The sequence below is a fragment of the Nannobrachium achirus genome, assembly GCF_963921795.1.
Source record: "Nannobrachium achirus genome assembly, chromosome: 8".
In the NCBI taxonomy this organism is placed as follows: domain Eukaryota; kingdom Metazoa; phylum Chordata; class Actinopteri; order Myctophiformes; family Myctophidae; genus Nannobrachium; species Nannobrachium achirus.
In genome coordinates, this window is record NC_137817.1 from 2338615 (window position 1) to 2361266 (window position 22652).

A 22652-nucleotide genomic window follows, 5' to 3' on the forward strand; every position below is an offset into this window, starting at 1 on the left:
GCAGGAGACGTAGACCAGATTTGTTCGTGCAGGGAATACGTTTGCAGGAACACCGCCCTGTGAAAAAATACAGCTTCCGGGAAAATTCAGCCCCCCCTCCTAGAACGGTTTCTGCCTTCTATTGTCACCAGGCTTTTCTCTTGGCAGATGAGTACGCCTGGCTACGCGAGGCCAGTCTTTGGTACTGGAACCTCTCAGCCCTCTGCTGGCCTTGCTGGAGGCCCCATTTGGCTCAGGCCCAAAGCCACGGTTCCTCCACAGTACGGCCAGGGTCACATTGACCAAGCTTTGCGGGACACTTAATGACATTAACTCATAAATAGTAAAGCTTACTTCTTCACTGGGTGTGATTTTATTAACACCAGGCTTCTTGTCTGGGCTTCTGAGGACAAATACATTTACATTTTGGAGGTCCTTGGCACATAACCATTTGAGAACTACAGTGCTACAGTACAGAGCTAAGATTGAGAGCTGCCAACAGAAAAATAGGCAGCTCTCTTAAAGGAATATGACAGCGAGCACTGCAGTAACAAGGAGTAACTCAGAGGCGTCAATTGGGTATGGCACCTTGGCTACAGGGGGGAAAAAATGTACTTCTTAAAATAAATTCATCATGCCATCATGCCTGTTGTCTTGCACACTCGCACGCGTGCAAGACAGCAGTCATGTTGCCATACCTTAGCTTTTGCTGCACTGAGGCCACTGGAGTAACTAAGGACTAAGGAGTGGCCCTATTATCGTCCTCCTTTCGTACCTTATCTCTAAACGTCTTTTTACTAATACTAATAATTAAAATAGCAAATCCACATTGACACGTTGTGAGCTTGTAGATCGGCCATTTGAACTATTTAACACATTCAGTACCTTTGAAAAATTGCTGAACATTCCGCTCATATCCGCGAACGGGAGCATTCAAAAGACGACCACGGCTCTTGTCGAATCGGAAAATATTCATCGTCCGACTGCGACCATCTGAAAGATACAGGCTTCAGAGTCCAGCATGCGCCTTAAAGGGAAAGGTTGTTTTGGTTCCGGTTAAGTCATCGGGCCCTGGAACCAGAAGATATTTGGTAACCCATGAGCTTGTGAACAGCACCATCCAGCGTAAAAAACAACAACATAGCGTCGAACTCGTCACGTGGCAGTGAATGAGAAATGTAAGTGTTTGTTGTTTGTTTTTTTAATATGTTTTTTTTTTTTTGCATTCTTGTTTCTTTCTTCTTGTTTTTCTTTTTCTGTATAAAATTGCTTGTGATGTTGTTCTGTCCAAAAGGTTTATATAAGCCTGTTCACAATTTCTTCAAATGTATTATGTTAAAATCTGAAAAGCAATAAAAAGTATTAATCACAAAAAAAAAAAAAAAAATGCAAAAACGGGGTAAGGCACCGACTAAAACAGGGCCCTCTGTGTGGGGGCATAGACTGTAAATAAATATGGACGGTGGGAACCCATTGGTTTCTATGCTGCGAAAATTAAGCTTGTTTTGCCCTTGTATGGGTGTCGCCATCTTTGTTTTACTGGCAGGGATACTTGGGTAAATGTGTTGAGCCTGCCGAAAATAAAGCACACGAAGAAGAATCATCACAAGCCAATGATCACAAGCCTCTTCTACAGCAATTATAACATGAATTGGAACATATTCTCACAAAATGCATATCATAGTGGTTGAAACAAGGCTTTAAAGTAGCGACAGGAACCATGTATTTATGACAATATGTATTAAAGGTAAGAACATCAAATGTAAAAGTTCGGGGGAAACAAATGGAATCCTATGGAGAACATGTTGCTCCTCGTACCAGAACAGCACAACTAACGGCCAATCATAGGAACTTTTAGTTCTGTGTTTGCTTCATTTCAAATCCAGACAACTGGCCCTGTGTGCACAACAACACACTGTTATGGCCCACAGCTGATGACAGCACAGCTGTCAGCACTTTCTAATCAGAGCACACAGCTGTCATCACTTCAGCTGATTGAGAAGTGAACGTATTTATTTAGCACCAAACCTCCCTCCCAGGGACGTGCTGGGCCCCTGATTCAGCCCGGGAAAAAGAGTTGTAGAGGCCCTCATTGCGCGCTATAGAGAGAGATCTCTCTATAGCGCTGCTGCTACTCAAAGATTTGCCATTTCAGATCATGACAAGTGACAAGCCAGTGGGCCAATTACATGAGTTATATTTCCTCGTTGTCGGGTGGAAACCTTGTCCAAAACCATTTGTTTTGTATTTAAACTAGTGAAAACAGCCGATCTACAAGCACACAACGCCTCGCGGTGCGAGGCGTTGTGTGCTTGTAGATCTGCTGTTTTCACTACTTTTGTGCGACGGCCTTGTATGATGAAGCAGGGCTTTGCTTTGCTGAAAATTCTACAAATTTGAAACTTGCCCAGCCCCAAAATGGAACGAAGGCCGACATTTTATGTTTATCTTTTTCCTAATGGCCGGCCTGGACCGGCCGGGAATGAACCGGCCGTTCGGGAGTTGTCACGCTTTTCCCAATGTCCAGCACGTCCCTGCTCCCTCCAATCAGAAGCTGGCCAAGAGCCGGGGAGCTGTCCATGGTACTGAAGTACATCACTTGGTTCACCTCCATGAGGGGACAGTGTTGTTGCAGGTCTTTCAGTCAAAAAGGCAAATGGGATAAAGGACAACTTTATTTTTTTTACAACAAGGGTTCATATTTTAGATTGTAATTAAAGAATATAAAATGAGTGTTAAAATTATTTCATTTACTTCTTTCTATTGTTTTAGAGATTCTTATTTCAGTGGTTGGGGGCATGCGTACAAGTGGCTAAATATGTCATTTTACATAGAATAAGTTTGATTGAGTGAAGACTTTATTAGAAGAAGTCTGCATAGGAAAAAGAACAGTTTCAAGGTCTACTAAAAGGAGATCCTAGAAAAGACTAAGCTTATTTCCATAGGAAACCATTTAAGTATCTCATATAACATTGAATGACAGACGGATAGAACACAGTACTATGCAGTATAGTCAGGAAAAAAAGGGGAAAACAATTTAAAAATAAAAAAATAAAAAGTCCATTCCCAAGATACAACGCAACCTTTCATGGTTAGATGTGACTTATGGGGGCTAGAAGTGTTACTGTAAATAGCAATAAAGAAACTTCTGACTTATTGTGTCTAAAAAGACATATTTAGCCACTTGCACGCATGCCCCACATTTTAGCACGGTAAACGCGACAAAACAATAGAAAAAAACAAATGAAAACATTTTAACACTCAGTTTTTCTTTTCTCAAATTACAATCTAAAATATGAACCCTTGTTGTAAAATACCGAACACTGTGAAAATAGCAGATCTACAAGCTCACAACGCCTCGCAGTGCGTTCAAGTCTAATGCGACACAGATGCGTTCCAGGTCTAAAAGGGTCAATGGATGAAATACCATCAGATTTCTGTAAGAAAAAAATGCGTGATTCCTAAACCCACCAGGCTTGAGTTAAGACCCGCCTCGTGGAAACGCGAGGACTTCCAGGAGTGGCTGAAATCCCCGCCTGACACATGGAGGGTGGATAAAGTCAGAGGCATGAAGACTTGTACTGTGAAAAGCCTGCATTTGCACAATGCACAGCTATTAATTTCTCACTACAGTGCTCAAAATGAACTGTGCTAAAATAAACTTGAAACTGACTTAATTGTACTGTGCTTAATAAAGGGAAAACTTTGTAACTTTGCTAAAGAGAAAAACGTACTGAGAAAGCTATTAATTTGTCACTACTGTGCTCAAAATACAAACTCTTACTGATTATCAGTTAAATTGTTATAGTTTGGATATGGCTTTGGGCCTATTATGCTGCGTGTATTATTGTAATGGATCAGTATGTAGTAGTAGGTACTTTGCACTTGAGCGAGCAGCACTAACGTTCATGGGCACTTTCATACTTAAGATTATCGAGAGGAGGCGGGTCTTAACTCAATCCTGGTGGGTTTAGGAATCACGCAGAAAAAGCACCCTCCTTTCCTCCTTTAACGCATATCTCTCTCCCTTTGCTCTCTCTACCTCTACGTTCTCACAGAATACAAAACCATGAGCGCACAAAGAATAAGAAAGACTCTCAGCCACTGCTCAACACCAGTAGAACTCAGTGAAGTGATAAATACAAGTGATTGTACAGTAATGTGTGTCTAATTGATTCATTGATTAGCAGTGATGTCGATGCCTCTCTGATGACCTGGCAGGATGCAGTGTCTTGACACAGCTTGATGCTCTTTGGCAGCCTGGCTCTGACTCTAATGCTTCAAGAAGACTGAAGTCAAAGTTTTCAAAACTTCGCTACATCCAACCGAGGAAGTTCCCCCCCGTCAGGTGATAAGAAGCGGCCTGCTCACTCCTCATGCACTGAAGGAAGCATGAGCTCAGTTCAGGGCTCTGCCCAGGTTGGCAGAGGGAGAGCAGAGCCCAGGGTTACAGCTAATAGGCAATAATTGGCACTGGGTGAAAAATGGGTTATAAAATAGTGGGATAAAAATGTTAAAAGCAAAAAAAATATATTGATGACATCATGGATCTCCATATATGGGCATAAAAGGGACAAGGACAGAAGGGTTTGCACCACTAGGGACTGACAGATGCAGATATTTGCAAGTGTGTCTCGCCTCAAGGCAACCACACTTGCAACTTACAATTGCATCTTTCTAGTTAAGATTTCAAATTGCAGTATGAAGTATGAAACATGGACATGCTCAAATCAAGTATAGTGCCTCAAAACTGTATTCAAGCTGTACTCAATGTACGTACTGTACTATCCAACACTGGATTGATTAACTCAATATGAAGATACTAGCAGGATTATTAACAGTACGGTGGTAAGGGTTATGATAAAACAGGAGTGTCAAAAGTGCGGCCCGGGGCCAAATGCGGCCCACAAGTTCATTCCTAAGTTGTATTCTAAACGGCCCGCCAGCACCGTCAAACAATAATATTTTCCCAGAATATAATTTGTCAGGATTCCTTGTTCCCTGTTGTCTCATTCTGAAGGGTCTTGTTCCCTGTTGTCTCATTCTGAAGGGTCTTGTTCCCTGTTGTCTCATTCTGAAGGGTCTTGTTCCCTGTTGTCTCATTCTGAAAGGTTCCCTGTTGTCTCATTCTGAAGGGGTCAAAGAAAAGCTATTTTATTGTAGGCCTATGTTTTACCTTGCACGTCAGGTTACATTTGGTGATGTGAAATAAGGAGTTATTTGTGTTTTGTTCAGAGCACACACCTGACAAAAAAAAAACATTGATATTGAATATTGATAATGATAGTTAAATAAAATTGTAATTGCGATGCATATTTAATTATGTGACTTTGTTACGCTCCAACTGAACGCACATCGTGTTAGGAGATGTAGTCGGCCCTCCACTCCTTCCATCAGTACAGTATGCGGTTTCACTTTGGTAAAACTGTGATTCTCCTCAAACATCAGCTCTGCATGAAGACAGCCTTTTCCCTGGCAGAGCCGAGACGAGACGTGAATTATAAACGTTTAAAGAAAAGCAGCCGTGTGTGAATGATTAGCAGTAGTTGGAGGTTGTGGTTTGGAAACGAGGACTGAACATGAATTAGAGCAGGAACATGACAGAACGAGGCCTGCTGGGGAAGAAACTCTGTTAGCGCTGACGTTAAATTAGCATGGCGTTTTAGGACACTTCTGTTGTGTGACTGTGGGGGGGGTGACGGACTGACTGACTGACTGTGGAAGAGCAGAGAGACGCTGTAGGAATGTGTTAAACAGGGAGATGTCTTGTTACAGATCATTGGACTTCATTTTTAACAACTTAAAACACAATATTCTTAGTTGACCGGAGTCTCTCACCAACGGGCAGGCAGTGTTTTTACAGACAGCCGTACTGATTTAGCTAAAAGTGAGGAAAGGGCCAATTTATGTACTTTACTTACTGAGGCCTTTAACTTCACTATGGAACTTGTTGCTTATTAGGATCTACTACCTTAGCAGCAGCTACTCTTCCTGGGGTCCACAGAAATAAAATAACATTAATACATTTTACAGTACAATATAAGAAACAGTTTAAAATGTTAAAATACATCCAAAATATAAAACAAATAATTATGGTGAATCATTGCAGAAGTACATCTTAAAGGAGCTATAGTCAACTTTTTCTTGAAAAACGGATGCTAAAATAAAAATTATGTTTCGAAAATATTTTATAAAAAAAATAAGCTGTTTCTGTGTGTTTCTATTCAAAAATGACCACAAAAAGTGTAAAATAATGATAAAATAATCATTTTGGCCATTGTCAGACCGACACTTTGTTTACATTCTAGTCTATAGACTAGGTTGTAAACAAAGTGTCGGCACCTACAATGAAAAGGTTGACTATAGCTCCTTTAATAATATCTCAACAACCCAAAAGAATTCAAACAAATGCAAATAAAAATACATTACATTCTATAACATCTGGAACATATGGTCACAGAACGTTCACTCCAGAATAGGGATGTTAAGGTTCGAAGCAACGCCTTGTGAGCTTGTAGATCTGACATGTTCTCTAGTGTGGGACACTGGCAAACGTCTAATCCCTCTTTCAGGTCTCAACCTGAGAAGTGCTCTACTAGTCTAGTCTAGTCTAGTCTAGAGCAAGTGCTGGTGAGTTCTGAACATGTATGAGTTTGAGAGGACTTTAGAGACGATGCAAATAGGATATACATTTCAACATGTATATTATTTGTCTCAACAGTGAGCAGTCCAGTATACTGTGTTGTTGATTGTTTTTTATAGCTTGTATTGTGTTTGATATCAGGGGGTCCTTGAAACAGAGAACTTCCATGAATAAATTAACGACTAAGAAAGAAATGGATCAGTTCATATCTTGACATTTATTTGTGCACAATCATCGTACAACAGATTAGAAAACCGGTTCGTTCAACAGAGAACAGAGCACGTCTTACAACGACAGTCGACGTGGCTCACAACGTACGTTACATAATAAAGTAGTGTTCCGTAATAACGTTCTATAATAAATGTCAAGTCAACAAACACACCCTAAACAACAGATCAATATTACATCTACACATAAATACAGCAGGTGACTGACTGATCATCACTAAAGCCAAAAATCATGACAAAGAAACAGCTTATCTATTATACATACCAATATAAACTATAAGATATCCAAGGCAACGCGCAATCCTGTACAAACAAAGACGACTCTCTATATAAACGTTTCTTAAATGTTTCGTATCAAACGTGAAACTAAATCTTGTTGCTTCAGCAGCCGTCAAAATAACTTATAAAAAGGAAAAGGAAGACCTCTAGGCTGACGCACTAGGACACATCGACGCACGCAGACGCGTTTCATAATAACATTCTAAAGTGACAGATTTACAGACAGATGTGGGATCATTAAGTGTGCATTTATTATTGTCTTCCACTGTACCTGGTGGTAGAGGCTGCTACCAAGCTGCAGGCTGCACAGCAGAGTTGATTTTGACAGCATATTTGTATTTATTTTTAGCCATAGTCTTTTGAATATAATTAAATGTTTTGGTCATCTGAAATGTTTTAGTTTTAGTCGACTAAATCTACAGTTGGTTTTGCCGACAAAAATGTATTTTGCCGGTGGCCGGAGGCTACACAGTGGGAAGAGATGGGGGTTGTTTTTGACCATGAAGGGTTAACCTGGAACCTTCCACAATAACCTGAAACTGTCCAAAGCCCTCGAACCCGTGTTTGTGTTTTCTAGTAGACCCACACCCACCCCAAGATACCTCCACATCAACCTGAAGACTGGACAAATAAAACAAAAATAGACTACAAAACTACAAAACATGTACTGTAGTCCCCAGAACTCAGAGTTGCTTCTACTAGGGATGGGAGACGATAGTTGTTATTATCGTTTATCGCTCACAATAATCGTATCGTGGAGATTGTTGTTCCTCCGTCGTACACTAGGAAGAATTAATTGTTGAGCTTCAAATTCATCTCATTTTAAACCCTCTATACTTGGTAAAACGTACCTGAGAAGAGTGCATTTGGTACGCTCTCATTTCAAGCTACACAAATCAACACGCCAAAGACAGCCGACGTGTTGCGTTGCAACGCGCTAGCTGTGAGCTAGCTGTGAGCTAGCTGTGAGCGTGTGCATCGGCTATTCTTTGGGACATGTTAAGACCCGATGACGTGTTAACTAAAACATATACAAACATTACGGCATATTTTGTTGTACTTGGTGATTTAAAGAGATTCTGCTTCAGCTGATGTTGGATGACAAAAAAAAAAAAAAAAACTAAAAACAAACTGGGGGACAACTCAGTGTAAACACAATTAATTGCAATTAATTCCAAGTGCGTTTTCACTTCCCGAAGATAATATCTGACACCGTCATCATGTGGTCTGTTAGGTCAGTGCTCCTGACAACCTCTCTCCTGTGGAAGTCAGGATTCAGCCCGCTGGGCGTGTGCTACCTCTCCCAGACACCAGGGGGGGCTCTAGCAGTGGGACTCTGCCACGTCGTCCTCCATGGGAGGTCTCTGTTTGAGGTAGAGTTCCTCCTCGTAGTCCGAGTCCTAGAGGGACAGACAGACAGACAGACAGACAGACAGACAGACAGACAGACAGACAGACAGACAGACAGGCAGGCAGGCAGGCAGACAGACAGACAGACAGACAGACAGACAGACAGGCAGGCAGACAGGCAGGCAGACAGACAGACAGACAGAGAGCAGTTTAGTTTTAGTCATACTGTAGTATTTTGAATAAATTCCATTTAGTTTTTAGTCATGTGAAATGTTTCAGCGTTAGTCTAGTTTCAGTCGACTAAATATCATAGGATTATTGTCGACTAAAATGTATTTCGGCGGTGCCTTGATGGCGTCGCAATGCCCCGGTTGCGCTCTGAAAACGGCAGATCTACAAGCTCACAACGTGTCGCAGCACGTGTGTTGCGAGCTTGTAGATCTGCCATTTTCAGAGCGCAACCAAACATGAAAGGAGTTCTTTCATCAGAATGTATATTATATAAACACAGTGGAGTCAATCCGTCAGACAGACGGCCATGTCAAATTAATTATGTGAAAGGGATCTGCCAGACATGTTTCAATGACTTATTCATGAGGTTGGAACTTGGAAGTAAAAAGTGCACAGGAATCACAATCACCATCATCTCTGTTGTTGTCACAAACTCTGGCTGAAATGTGTTATTGTTGCTTCCAGAGATAAACTGTACTCACCCATCAGATAATATAATTAACTCTACCCTGCAAGCCAAATGACGTCATGATGACGTTACCATAACGTCCTCCGGTGACGTTCAGAACTAGTCCAGATCACAGCCCATATGGGGATGATCTTGACGTCATTATCAGGACGTCATATGGACTATAGGATTATTGTTATATTGTTTGAAATGTTAGTTGAAATATGAGCATGTAAGGTTATATTCTGGGACATCTGACTAGTTATGATATTTATCTGGCCTCGATTGGACCCTCTCTGATTAATCCAGGATGTCCGTTGTCGTGGGCAGGATTTATGTTGGTTGAAATCAGGTGATATTCTAGGCCAGATCTGACTAGTCATGTTTTTTTTGTTTTTTTTTAAGATTTGTTTATGGGCTTTTATGCCTTTATTGGATAGTACAGTAGACTGACAGGAAACAGGGGGAGAGATGGGGAGAGACATGTTTTGAGATGTTTGTTTTTTGTTTTGATTACTTTTTAAACATTATGGTAACTAAGGAGGATACGTATTTAGGATAGGCAGTTACAAGCTATATAGCTTCAGCCTATTCCCTTTGATCACTCCAGTGTTTTGTTGTGTCTTTTTTCTCTCTTGTGGAGGTATGATTTGTAAAATGTATCACACTGTGAAAGATCATCAAATAAACTAAACTAAACTAAACTAAAGGTCGTCCGGATCGGGAATCGAACCGGCGACGCCGCCAGGCATCAATGCCTATATGGTATGCACTTAGACCAGTAGGCCACCATGCGCCCCTGACTAGTCATGGTTTGATTTGATCAGGCCCCAATCGTGACATCACTGATTGGTTGCTGCTGGGAACTCTACCATCACATACATCAGTGAGAGATTAGACGTATTTCCCGGGACCCAAACTACTGAAAATAGCAGATCTACAAGCACACACAATGCAATGCCAGCTTGTAAATCAGCGATCATAAATTGGGCCCTGGCATCTTGGCCCAGACCGGCCCACCACAACCAGCACAAACCAAACATAAAAGATCTACAAGCCCACAACGTGTGGAGGCAGCGATGCGTTGTGGGCTTGTATAGCTGTTAAATGTTTGGGTGGGACTCCTGGGCCACGGTAGCCTGTGATTGGCTGCTACTAGGCCGGTATTCAGATGATAGACAAGCCAGTGGGCCAATCATGTGATGTCTCTCTGCTCTGTGGGCCGGTGCGGGACGCTATTTCTACGTGTCATTAGTTCCACTAAGGGTTAGGTTTAGGTTAGGTTTAGGTTTAGGTATAGGTTATGTTTTAGGTTTAGGTTCACTGAGGTTAGGTAGGGTTAGAGACTTTGATATATTGTGGCCACAATATAGGGAATTATATGCTTTCGCCATCTTGTTTTTAAAGAAAGATCTGTAATTATGGTTGCTTGATAGTTTCATTATTCTAAGAGTTTTACTGAGGTTAGGTTTAGGGTTAGGGGTTAACATTCACCTGAGTCGAACAAATGGTTTGGATTGTCCTTCTCCACTTAGTAGCCAACCAGCCCAGACATTACCGTAACTATCCTAAAATGTTGGCAAAAAAACTACTGTACTGTACATAATAGAGGGTATGCACGTCCACTGGGACCCGCCCCCCTAATCTAGACTGAGTGGCAAAACATTGAGCAGCATGGAGCGTTGGAGTTTGGAAGTGCTTGTTGCAAATCACTCAACGGCCCTGCATACCACCTGTTTCTAACTGTCACATAATGCAGGAGGCAGCAAGATGTTGTGTTGTTGAAAACGAGTGCTTCCAAACTCTGACACTTAGAAAAATAAAAACCTGCACAGAATGTCTTGACAGAAAGTAGCTAATTGCCTATGGTGGATTTTTATGAAACAAAAACTGCAGATAGAAAGAGGATAATTCAAGCTTTCAGTACAGCCGCAATGTTGGTGAGTTTAACTTTGTTTAATACAATCAGAAATTACGTTTCTGGCTGTCAATGGCAGAAATTAGTTTTTTGCCACTCAGTAGGCGTTCCCACTTCCCACATAACTTCCAGCAACAGTGATGTCACACGCATAGTCGCATACCCTCTATTAACTGTACAGTACTTCATTAAGTGTACTCTACCATCAGATAAAGGTCACAGCAGTTCATTTTCTTCTCCTTGCCACTCATGGACTTCACTCCATACTCGTCCCTGGGGAGAGAGAAGACATTTAACAATGGATCAACACACATAAAACAAAGCTAGGAAAACAAACAGCTGTCGACTCAAACACACACATTATTGTACAAGCAACCTTCTGACCCTGCAAAACAGCTGGGAATAACAAGGATAACATGCCCACTTAACTCTACCTATTGATTTGTCCATTTTATTTGTATTTTTGTTCAAACCAAAAGTATCTCAGTATCTCAGCTTTTATTTTATTTTTTGGTCTCTGTAAAGTGGTTCATTTTGTTGTTGTGTAGGTGGTGGTTTTTTTGCACTACAAGTGTTGTGAGCTTGTAGATTGACTATTTTTCCACAATATTTATCAGTGGAACCGATACTAAATGATAGGCCTACTAAATGATAAGCCTACTAAACAAACTAAATGTAATGAATGCCTCAACTCCTATAATTCCAAGTGGTTATCGGGGTGGGGGGTCCACACACACACACACACACACACACACACACACACACACACACACACACACACACACACACACACACACACACACACACACACACACACACACACACACACACACACACACACACACACACACACACACACACACACACACACACACACACACACACACACACACCCTGCTGTTTACACACAGCCCCTCCCCAGGGACCCCCGGCCACTGATTGGTCAGATCAACCTCCCCAGGGACCCCCGGCCACTGATTGGTCAGATCAACCTCCCCTGAGACCCCCGGCCACTGATTGGTCAGATAAATCTCTCCACTCACCCCTCGGTGACCTCGATGGGCGACCTGTAGGCTTTTGATTGGCCGCTCTGCGGTGACGAGCAGAGCATGCGTCCAATCAGACCCAGCGTGATGAGAGCAGAGGGCAGGAGCACGAAGGCCAACAGGACCGCCACGTCACTGAACCGGACGCTAGCCGCTAGGGTAGAGGGACAGATGGGTTAGAGAACCTTATGGTAGCCGCTAGGGTAGAGGGACAGATGGGTTAGAGAACCTTATGGTAGCCGCTAGGGTAGAGGGAGAGATGGGTTAGAGAACCTTATGGTAGCCGCTAGGGTAGAGGGACACAGGTTAGAGAACCTTATGGTAGCCGCTAGATTAAAGGGAGACAGTGGTTGGTGTAAGTGTAACAGAGTAGGTTAAATGTGAACCTAATAGTGTAGGATTAAATCATAGACTGTAAAAAAAGAGAGGGACAAAGCTACGCCCATATAGATTGGAAGAAGACTTTAAACTATAGTGACTGGAAGCATAAATTTATTAGGACAACCCAAAGGAGCGTAATACTGTTTGGTAGCAGCAGCGGGAAAACAGCAAAACTAGCGGCCGTTCATATGAACTTTCTCTTGAAGTCTCTTCCTATATCGCCTCAACTTGCAAGCTGGATATTATGGATACTATGCCCTTCGGTTAAATGTGTACCTTTAGGGGTGACAGCAAGGGTCATATTTGTACCTTTGGGGGTGACAGTGTAGGGTAATATTTGTACCTTTAGGGGTGACAGTAAGGGTCATATTTGTACCTTTAGGGGTGACAGTGTAGGGTAATATTTGTACCTTTAGGGGTGACAGCAAGGGTCATATTTGTACCTTTGGGGGTGACAGCAAGGGTCATATTTGTACCTTTGGGGGTGACAGTAAGGGTCATATTTGTACCTTTAGGGGTGACAGTGTAGGGTAATATTTGTACCTTTGGGGGTGACGGTCAGCACGGTGTGTGAGGAGGGGGACCCGTGCACGTCGGGGGGGTTCCTGACGGAGCAGGTGTAGGTCCCGTTGTCGTTGAGCGTGGCGTTGATAAGGGCCACGGAGGCGTCGCCCCGCGCGGGGCCCCCCTGCCAGCGCACCCGGTCCCTGAACTGACCCTCTGTGGCCGGGAAGGCTCTGGACGAGAAGTGGAAGAACTGGAAAGAAATGACAAGAGTTAAAACTAGAACGAGGACCCTAGGGGGTCCTCACTCCTCAGGGGTCCTCAGAGTTACTACAGGGGGTCCTCCAAATCTTTGTGTGATAGAAGCTTATTTTTTCCTTTTTTATATTAACCACTTGAACGCGTCCATATTCTGAGAACTTTAGCCAAAAATAGCAGATCTACAAGCTCACCATGCCTCGTGCTGCGAGGCGTTGTGAGCTTGTAGATCGGCTATTTTCAGCAAAGAGCTTTGGTGTAGAGGGGAAAAAGAGCAGACTAAGTACAGGGTGAAAGATCAAGTTTATTAAGTATTGACGGTTCAAGTGGTTAAATATCTGAAAACACAAATTGACATGAACCCAAAATACACTGATGATTGTGCTGTCAAACAATGAAACTATATGGAATCTATTGTTGTGGGGGTCCCTGCTTCATCTCTCTCTCAACTAAGGGGTCCTTGGCCTGAAAACGTTGAAGACCCCTGGTCTAGAAGATCTGGACACAACAATAAGAGTTAGGGTACCGTCAATAATTTGACTGTTCGATACAAATTTGTCTCTAAAAGTGGATATGCATCAACCATTACTGAGAACCATCTACCATTGGCTCATTGATTGATTGAATATTTTATAAGACAAACATGGAGAACAGTACAATTATAGTTATAAAAGGGTTAGGGGTTAATTGGGGTTAATTATAGTTATAAAATAAAACATGTAGTACAGTACAAGTACAGTTGAACCTCCTGCATAAAAGGAGCATCCCAAATAAGAACCTTTTACGGTCTTGTTTACGTCGGAGGTCCTTGGTATTCAATTCATGTACAGAGAGCTCAGCTCTCCTAGCGGTGTAGAAGTAATGCCTCCCTGTCCCTATAGACCGGGGGTCAGCATCCCGCAGCTCTAGAGCCGCATGCGGCTCTTTAGCGCCACCCTAGTGGCTCCCTGGAGCTTTTTCAAAAATGTATTAAGGGAAAAAGATAGGGGGAAATATATATAATCTTTTTTGTTTTAATATGGTTTCTGGAGGACAAACATGACACAAACATTCTTAACGCTTTCCAATGCTGTAAAAATGTGTAGAATAAATATTAAATGTAATGCTCATTTGTAGCCTACTTAGTCATTTTGACAGTAGGCTAATATAGCTATTAAGACTTTTAATATATTGTCACTGTCGAGCAGAGACCTTGTATTCCAAGTTTTACAATTGGATGTTTTTTTTTTCGCAAAGTAAAGCCCTTCTTCATCATACAAGACTAACGCACAAAAGTAGTGAAAACAGCAGATCTACATGCCGCGAGGCGTTGTGTGCATGTAGATCGGCTGTTTTCACTAGTTTAGTTCATTTTGTAAATGATAAATACAAAACGAAGTTTTGGACATACAAGGTTTCCACCCGACAACAACGATATATAAGGCTTTAATAATTTTGTGCGGCTCCAGACAGATTTGCTTTTAGTTTCTTTGGTCCAATATGGCTCTTTCAACATTTTGGGTTGCCGACCCCTGCTATAGACGCTGCCATTCATACAGGAGCATCCAAACATCACTCATTATATTCTGTCACAGCTCCTAAATAAAAGGCTTTAATCGTCCCAGCTGCTCCAGTCTCTCTCTCTCTTTATCGATCAGAAGAAACAATAATCATGCATATTTTATTGTTCATCCATCAGGTTTCATTAGGCCTAATAAATGTGTATCTCTGCCTCACAGCACGGCTACAGGCTGAGGGTCAAAGTGAACAGAAGGCAGGACAAGATAACCAGTCTATAATCTATAGAGTGATTGATGAGAGGATTAGACGCGATGTTTACTGCTGTCTGCTTATGGAGGTACAGTAGAGGTGATGTTTACTGCTGTCTGCTTATGGAGGTATAGCACTGTAGGTGCTTAAAGCTATACTGTATTGCTTTTTTCGGCCGTTTTTCACCCGGGGTCGTCGCGGACCGCCGCCGCGGACCACCGGAGCGGCGCCGCAAACCACCGCGACCGATACGAATCCGTGGAGAGGTAGAACGCATGGTAGAACGTAATTTTCTTGCCAGGATTTGGGGGTTAAGAGGTTAAGAATCCTTCTCCATGGTAAACACTGTAGCTGAGCGAGGCTACTTCCTGAAGACCATGGCAGATAAGCTGTGATTGGCCGGTAGTGTATCATGTGTGTATGATCCGCGATGTGATTGGCCAACGTATACAGATGATGCACTATAATTTTTCCGCGAAAACCGGACCCCGGCCAGGATCATAGAAAACATATAAAGAGAAGGCTTTAGAAGCTGAAAATAACGGAGTGGGTGTTCTAAAACTTTAGCGATTTAACAGTTAGGACAATTTTAAGATTAATTTTATAAAAAAAGTTACATGGTATAACTTTAACATCAGTCAATAAGGTTTACAAACAGCAGGCTGAATACTATAGCCCAGGGGTCTTCAACAGGGGGTCCGGGACCCCTAGGGGTTCCTCAGAGTTACTACAGGGGGTCCTCCAAATCTTTAGGTGATAGAAAGTTTTTTTGTTTCTCCTATTTTATATGAACCACTTGAACCCTAGCGTCCATATTCTAAGAACTTTAGCCAAATATAGCAGATCTACCTCGCAGTGCAAGGCGCTTTGAGCTTATAGATCGTCTATTTTTGGAGGTACAGTACTGTAGGTGCTCTGCCTCTTATGTTTACGTTCCCTGATTCATAATAATGACTTATTACTATATATATATATATTTTTTCTAATGTTTTTTATCCCACGGACGTTGGTGGAGGAACACGCCCCCAGCTTATTACTATTTACCTCTCTGTACATTTTATAAACTGCTTTACGACTAGTGATGGAGCCCTAAACAAGGGTAGCTCGATAACCCGATAACAGATTTATTGATTACCCGGTATCAATAAGCTTTGGGCTTATCAAGCTTGTTATCGAGCATAGCGCCCCATGATGTCATGTTTAAACAATCAAGACAAGAGGCCATCAAGACATTATTACAGTACTATTCATAATATAAAGCCATTCAACGCCAATTGCACACTAATGAATGACTGTTTTAATGATATTTAATGATATTTGTTACTTTTGTCAGTTATCATCTTCATAGATGTAATGGAGGTCAGCCACAAACTCACAGTCACAACAACTGGACAATAAAAAAAGATCTGGATAAAATCCTGGTTCAATAAGCAGGATGGATAAGGTGCTCGTTATCAATAAAAATTAACAAGCTCCAATCCCTATTTATGACACTGAGTGTAAAACACAAGGACCCCCAGAATGATAGGTACTAGATTTGGCTGTGGACCCCCACCTGAAAATGTTTAGCCTGATACCTCCAGAAGTAAAGATTTGAGTGAAAGATGTTAGAAAATAAAAAATAAATTAATCGTTAATCGTGTTAATCGTCTGTGTGATTTGAATAAATACCAAAAACTGAAGCTGAAACCCTGATGGTTGTCAGTGGAGAGCAACAGAGGAGACAGGCCAGTATCGACCAGACCACTGTGAGCTTGTAGATCTGCTATTTTGGTCGCGCCACACCATTATGAGCAGAGGTATAAAATATGGCTTAAGGAAGGCCCAGCTGAACAACAAGCCTTCATTCTGTGGATTCTTCAATAAGCAATGATAGAAATGATGATAGCAGAGTTAGAAAAATGGTCCTCTATTAATTCACTGACCTTGGTTTATCAATATATTGTATAATAAAGATGTAATTTCCTCTTCTTGTTCAATTTTCTTTGCTGCTGCTGAATAACAGACTGAATTAAAGAAGCCTTTTTAAAGAGAGTCGCCTTGACTTTTATCATCCCATTTAGGCCTGAACACATTATGACGCAATATTTTATGCTTTAAATATTAAAAAATAGCAGATATACAAGCTCACAGCGCGCTGCGAGCTTGTAGATCTGCTATTTTAGAAAAATCGTGAAAATTAGAATTTTGACCCGATTCTATAAGTGTCTTTTGAATCCTTGTTTACTATGTTTATGTCAGCAATCTGGCCAGTCAAAGAAAAGGTCCTTTTCACTCAACTGGAGCTCAGTTAGTCTGTTCTTGAGAGACTACTATGTCAGTGGTGCTCAAACCTTTTCATGTGAAGGACCCCCAAAATGATATTTATTTGGCCACGGATCCCCATTTCAAAATATCTAGTTCCAGGGACCACCCAGAAGCAAAATTTGAGTTACAAACGTTCGCTTTGAAAATACATGTATTCAAAGATTTGCACACATTTTCACGACTTTTTTCAAAAATAGCAGATCTACAAGCTCATATGAGCTTGTATATCTGCTATTTTTCACTGGTTAAAGCATTCAATAATTCCAGGCCTAAATGGGTTAACACATTAAGAACTGAGGAAGGATCTACAAATGTCTTCTGAATCTGACAGTTTTATGAAAAATAAATGTCAGTGGAGCTCAAACCTTTTTCATGTCAAGGACCCCCAAAATTACGTATGTGTTTGTCCCCTGACCCCCATCTCAAAATACTTTGTTCCAGGGACCCCCCAGAATTAAAGATTTGAGTTAAAAGTCTTTGCCAAAAATAGCAGATCTACAAGCTCACTGCGTGGTACGAAGTAAAGCACTGTGAGCTTGTATGTCTGCTATTTTTGAAAAGCTAACTGATGTGCTATATGAAATCACCTGTAAAACAACATCACTGATAGCATGATTAGAACCTTCAAATCACTGGAAGAAACAACAAACATGTGTTTCTTACAGCTGCTCTGCCATGAGAAAACATTTCTTACAGTCTCTGCTCTGCCATGAGAAATAAGATGACAAACCTATGCCTACGGCGCCACACCCGTTACTTTAGAAACCAATCATGCTGAAGGAATTCAACTCAATAAGTAGAACGGCAGTGGCTCAGGGGTAGAGAAACCGTCATTAGAACACCCAAAGGGTTCCCAGTTGGATCCCGGGCACGCCCCAAGAGTTAGTGTGGAAGAGTCCTTGAGCAAGACTCTGAACCCCTAACTGCTCCTGATGAGCAGGTTGTTTCCTCTGCATCGGTGTATGAATGTGTGTGTGAATGGGTGAATGTAATGAATGTGTGTGTGAATGGGTGAATGTAATGAATGTGTGTGTGAATGGGTGAATGTAATGAATGTGTGTGTTTGAATGGGTGAATGTAATGAATGTGTGTGTGAATGGGTGAATGTAATGAATGTGTGTGTGAATGGGTGAATGTAATGAATGTGTGTGTGAATGGGTGAATGTAATGAATGTGTGTGTGAATGGGTGAATGTAATGCACAATCTATGTAAAGTGCCTTGGATAAAGGCGCTATATAGTCTCGCGTAGCCAGACAACTATTCCACAATCTCCAAATGCTATACAGAGTCTGGAACGGCAGCTCCCGAACTGCGAGTATCGGAAGTAGTCACTGCTGCACTGAACTGTAGTCCCACTGGAGACTGAGTCATTCGAGCAGCATATTCTTGTTATGGGTGTATAGTTTAAGAAAACATTTGAAAACATCATGGAAGTAACACCAACGGAAAGACAAAATAACGCCCCAAAAAATACTGAAAGGAGACATAACGCTTCCAGTAGGACTTGTTATTGCTACTGCACCAAGGGAGCGGTTGCGTCACATCCGCTTTATCTCACACTCATCGTTTCTATTTCCGTGCCCCAGACTGTATGCCGGGAGCATTTGCAAATCGCGGAGGCAACAGTCTGGCCACACGAGACTAGAAGCTATATAAATGCACCATTTAGAACATGGAGCAAAGACAGACAGACAGACAGACAGATGTACAGGACAGGAACATCCTTTCCATCTGCCAACGCTCCATACAGCTCTGTGTCAACAGCTGTTTGACATCTCATCACCGTCTACTGCACTTCATGGTTTTAAACTCAGGCTTAGGACACGTTTGATGAATCTAATGGAACAATTAGTCTTACCCTCGTATAACACACACACACATTCAGGTGGTCAGGCTTAGGACACGTTTGATGAATCTAATGGAACAATTAGTCTTACCCTCGTATAACACACACACACATTCAGGTGGTCAGGCTTAGGACACGTTTGATGAATCTAATGGAACAATTAGTCTTACCCTCGTATAACACACACACACATTCAGGTGGTCAGGCTTAGGACACGTTTGATGAATCTAATGGAACAATTAGTCTTACCCTCGTATAACACACACACACATTCAGGTGGTCAGGCTTAGGACACGTTTGATGAATCTAATGGAACAATTAGTCTTACCCTCGTATAACACACACACACATTCAGGTGGTCAGGCTTAGGACACGTTTGATGAATCTAATGGAACAATTAGTCTTACCCTCGTATAACACACACACACATTCAGGTGGTCAGGCTTAGGACACGTTTGATGAATCTAATGGAACAATTAGTCTTACCCTCGTATAACACACACACACATTCAGGTGGTCAGGCTTAGGACACGTTTGATGAATCTAATGGAACAATTAGTCTTACCCTCGTATAACACACACACACATTCAGGTGGTCAGGCTTAGGACACGTTTGATGAATCTAATGGAACAATTAGTCTTACCCTCGTATAACACACACACACATTCAGGTGGTCAGGCTTAGGACACGTTTGATGAATCTAATGGAACAATTAGTCTTACCCTCGTATAACACACACACACATTCAGGTGGTCAGGCTTAGGACACGTTTGATGAATCTAATGGAACAATTAGTCTTACCCTCGTATAACACACACACACATTCAGGTGGTCAGGCTTAGGACACGTTTGATGAATCTAATGGAACAATTAGTCTTACCCTCGTATAACACACACACACATTCAGGTGGTCAGGCTTAGGACACGTTTGATGAATCTAATGGAACAATTAGTCTTACCCTCGTATAACACACACACACATTCAGGTGGTCAGGCTTAGGACACGTTTGATGAATCTAATGGAACAATTAGTCTTACCCTCGTATAACACACACACACATTCAGGTGGTCAGGCTTAGGACACGTTTGATGAATCTAATGGAACAATTAGTCTTACCCTCGTATAACACACACACACATTCAGGTGGTCAGGCTTAGGACACGTTTGATGAATCTAATGGAACAATTAGTCTTACCCTCGTATAACACACACACACATTCAGGTGGTCAGGCTTAGGACACGTTTGATGATGAATCTAATGTAACAATTAGTCTTACACTCTTATAACCCACACACACATTCAGGTGGTAACATCGTTCGATTTATCTCTGATGCTGTTGAATAAAAGACTGATGAAGATGAATTAAAGAAACCTTTTAAAGTCACCTTGACTTTTAATCCACACATTAAGAACAGAGGCTGGTTCTACACATGTCTTCTAAATCCAGACATGTTTCTTTATCAGTGGAGCTCAAACCTTGGCAAGGACCCCTGAAATGATATGTATTTGACCTCTATGTTGTTCCAGGGACCCCCAGAAGAAAAGAGTTGAGTTGAAAAATGTGTGCTTAAAAAAAAGATATATATTCAAAGATTTGGCCGATAGCCAGCCAATGTGCTATATATGATATACAGATAAAATATAAATCCCGTTATTAATTGAATTAATATTCTGCTAATCTTAAAACAAATGTACACTGTGCATCCAGGTTGTTACGTCCAGACATATTTTATTCTGTGTTGTTTGTATATTTTGTATTCATCTGCTGTTACGGTATAGGATTTTATGAATTATTGTAAACCTTCACCCTGAAGTTAATCTTATATGAAACTCTGATGCTACTGAAGTAATAAAACATTTCAGTCTTTAATTCAGTTCTTCCATATCTACGTTACTATTTTATCCACCTGTTTCTGCAAGACTTTACTGTAACATTATCTGCGGGACACTTCCGGTTAACAGCAGACATACAAGCTCACGTCGCGTCGCAGATGCAACCGTTGTGAGCTTGTAGATCACATTTGGCTGCGACGCGGGAAATGCCGCTCGCCTTCTGCGCAATGCATGATGGGATGTTAGAAAGTTGTGGATACCCCTGGACAAAGGGTTGTAACAATGTTCTATTTAATTTGCTTAATATTTTAGATTTTCAACACGTTGTGAGCTTTTGTAGATCTGCTATTTTAGGCGTTCCCTCCAGAATAGGGATGCTGGGGGTTCAAGCTAACAAAAAAAAAGCCATTTTAAGTTGCAATTGTCACAATAATTATGATGTCATTTTCATATCGTCCCATCCCTCCCTACACTGGAGATGATCTGGCTGTAAAAACACAACGGCTGTGTAATGCAGCAGGGGTTTTCAAAGTGGGTGACGGGGCACCCTGGGGTGCCGTGACGGCAGTCCAGGGGTGCCGCGAGATCATTTGATAATATTTTGAATTTATTTGGACACTTGAAAAAATATAATTTTGTATAATTTTAAACTTGAAGTACAAAGTTATTTTCAGTCAGTTCTAACCAAAATGGCTATTATCTCAACGTCTCGCGATGCGAGGCGTTGTGTGCTTGTAGATTAGCTGTTTTCACTAGTTTAGTACATTTTCCACCCGACAACGACGATATGCTATAAATACAAGGTGCTGGGAGTGAAAATTATAATGTAGAGGTGCCTCGCATTAAAACAATATTCATGGGGTGCCCTGAGACAAAAACGTTTGGGAACCCCTGGTGTAATGGAGAAGCTGGATGATGTTTTCTGACCAACTCCCTCCCTACACCAGTTCATCCACCAGTAATTGACAGTAATCTTTTTCAATGAACATATTTTCTGTTTTCTCACGGCCTGTAAATAAACCAGGTCGTGTGATATATGAGCAGAACACTTCACTGAGCACAGAGCAGCAGACAGAGCCACAACTAGGGGTGGGCGATGTGGTGATAACTATCGTTTAGACGATACAGTGTCTCCACGATAGGCCTTTTCAGAGGTATCGTATATATCGAGATACAATGAGGGAGCCTTATAAAATATCCTGTTGAATTGTTAATACAGAGTTTCATTGCAGAATTCATTGAAACCTGCATTTTGGTCTAAATCAGTAGTTCTCTAACTTTAAAATGTCAAGGTCTCCCTCTTAACTCTGACAGTATACAAATGAAACCAAATGGACCCGTAACGGTCCATTTGGTTTCATTTGTATACTGTCTGAGTTACATAGTTGTCAAGGGTCAATTTAGAACTCCCAAAAGGATCCCTTTTTTGTGTTACCTTGTAGGTGGTTGTAAACCAACACGAAAAAGAATCGTGATGAGATTGCGTATCGTGATACCGGTTGGAACGATATCATGATATTATATTTTTCCATATCGCCCACGCCTAGCCTCAACACACTACCGTAAACTGAGCACTGTTCTCTCATTTTATTTTATTTACATATCTACTGCATAGTACTGTGTTCTATTCGTCTGTCATTCAATGTTAT

The 22652-nt window shown here is 41.5% G+C and overlaps 1 protein-coding gene across 1 annotated transcript in view; it reads right to left on the reverse strand.

Annotated features, from left to right (window-relative positions):
• Nucleotides 1-7362: 7362 nt before the first annotated feature.
• The window catches only part of mpzl3 (myelin protein zero-like 3), a 65159-nt gene continuing 49869 nt past the window's right edge, over nucleotides 7363-22652 (reverse strand). The window contains exons 3-6 of the mRNA XM_080732190.1: nucleotides 13046-13259; nucleotides 12119-12275; nucleotides 11279-11348; nucleotides 7363-8528 (exon numbers count right to left, since the gene is read on the reverse strand). Coding sequence (XP_080588316.1) covers nucleotides 8451-8528; nucleotides 11279-11348; nucleotides 12119-12275; nucleotides 13046-13259 — 519 coding nt within the window. The 3' untranslated portion in view covers nucleotides 7363-8450. The remainder of the gene's footprint in view (nucleotides 8529-11278; nucleotides 11349-12118; nucleotides 12276-13045; nucleotides 13260-22652) is intronic.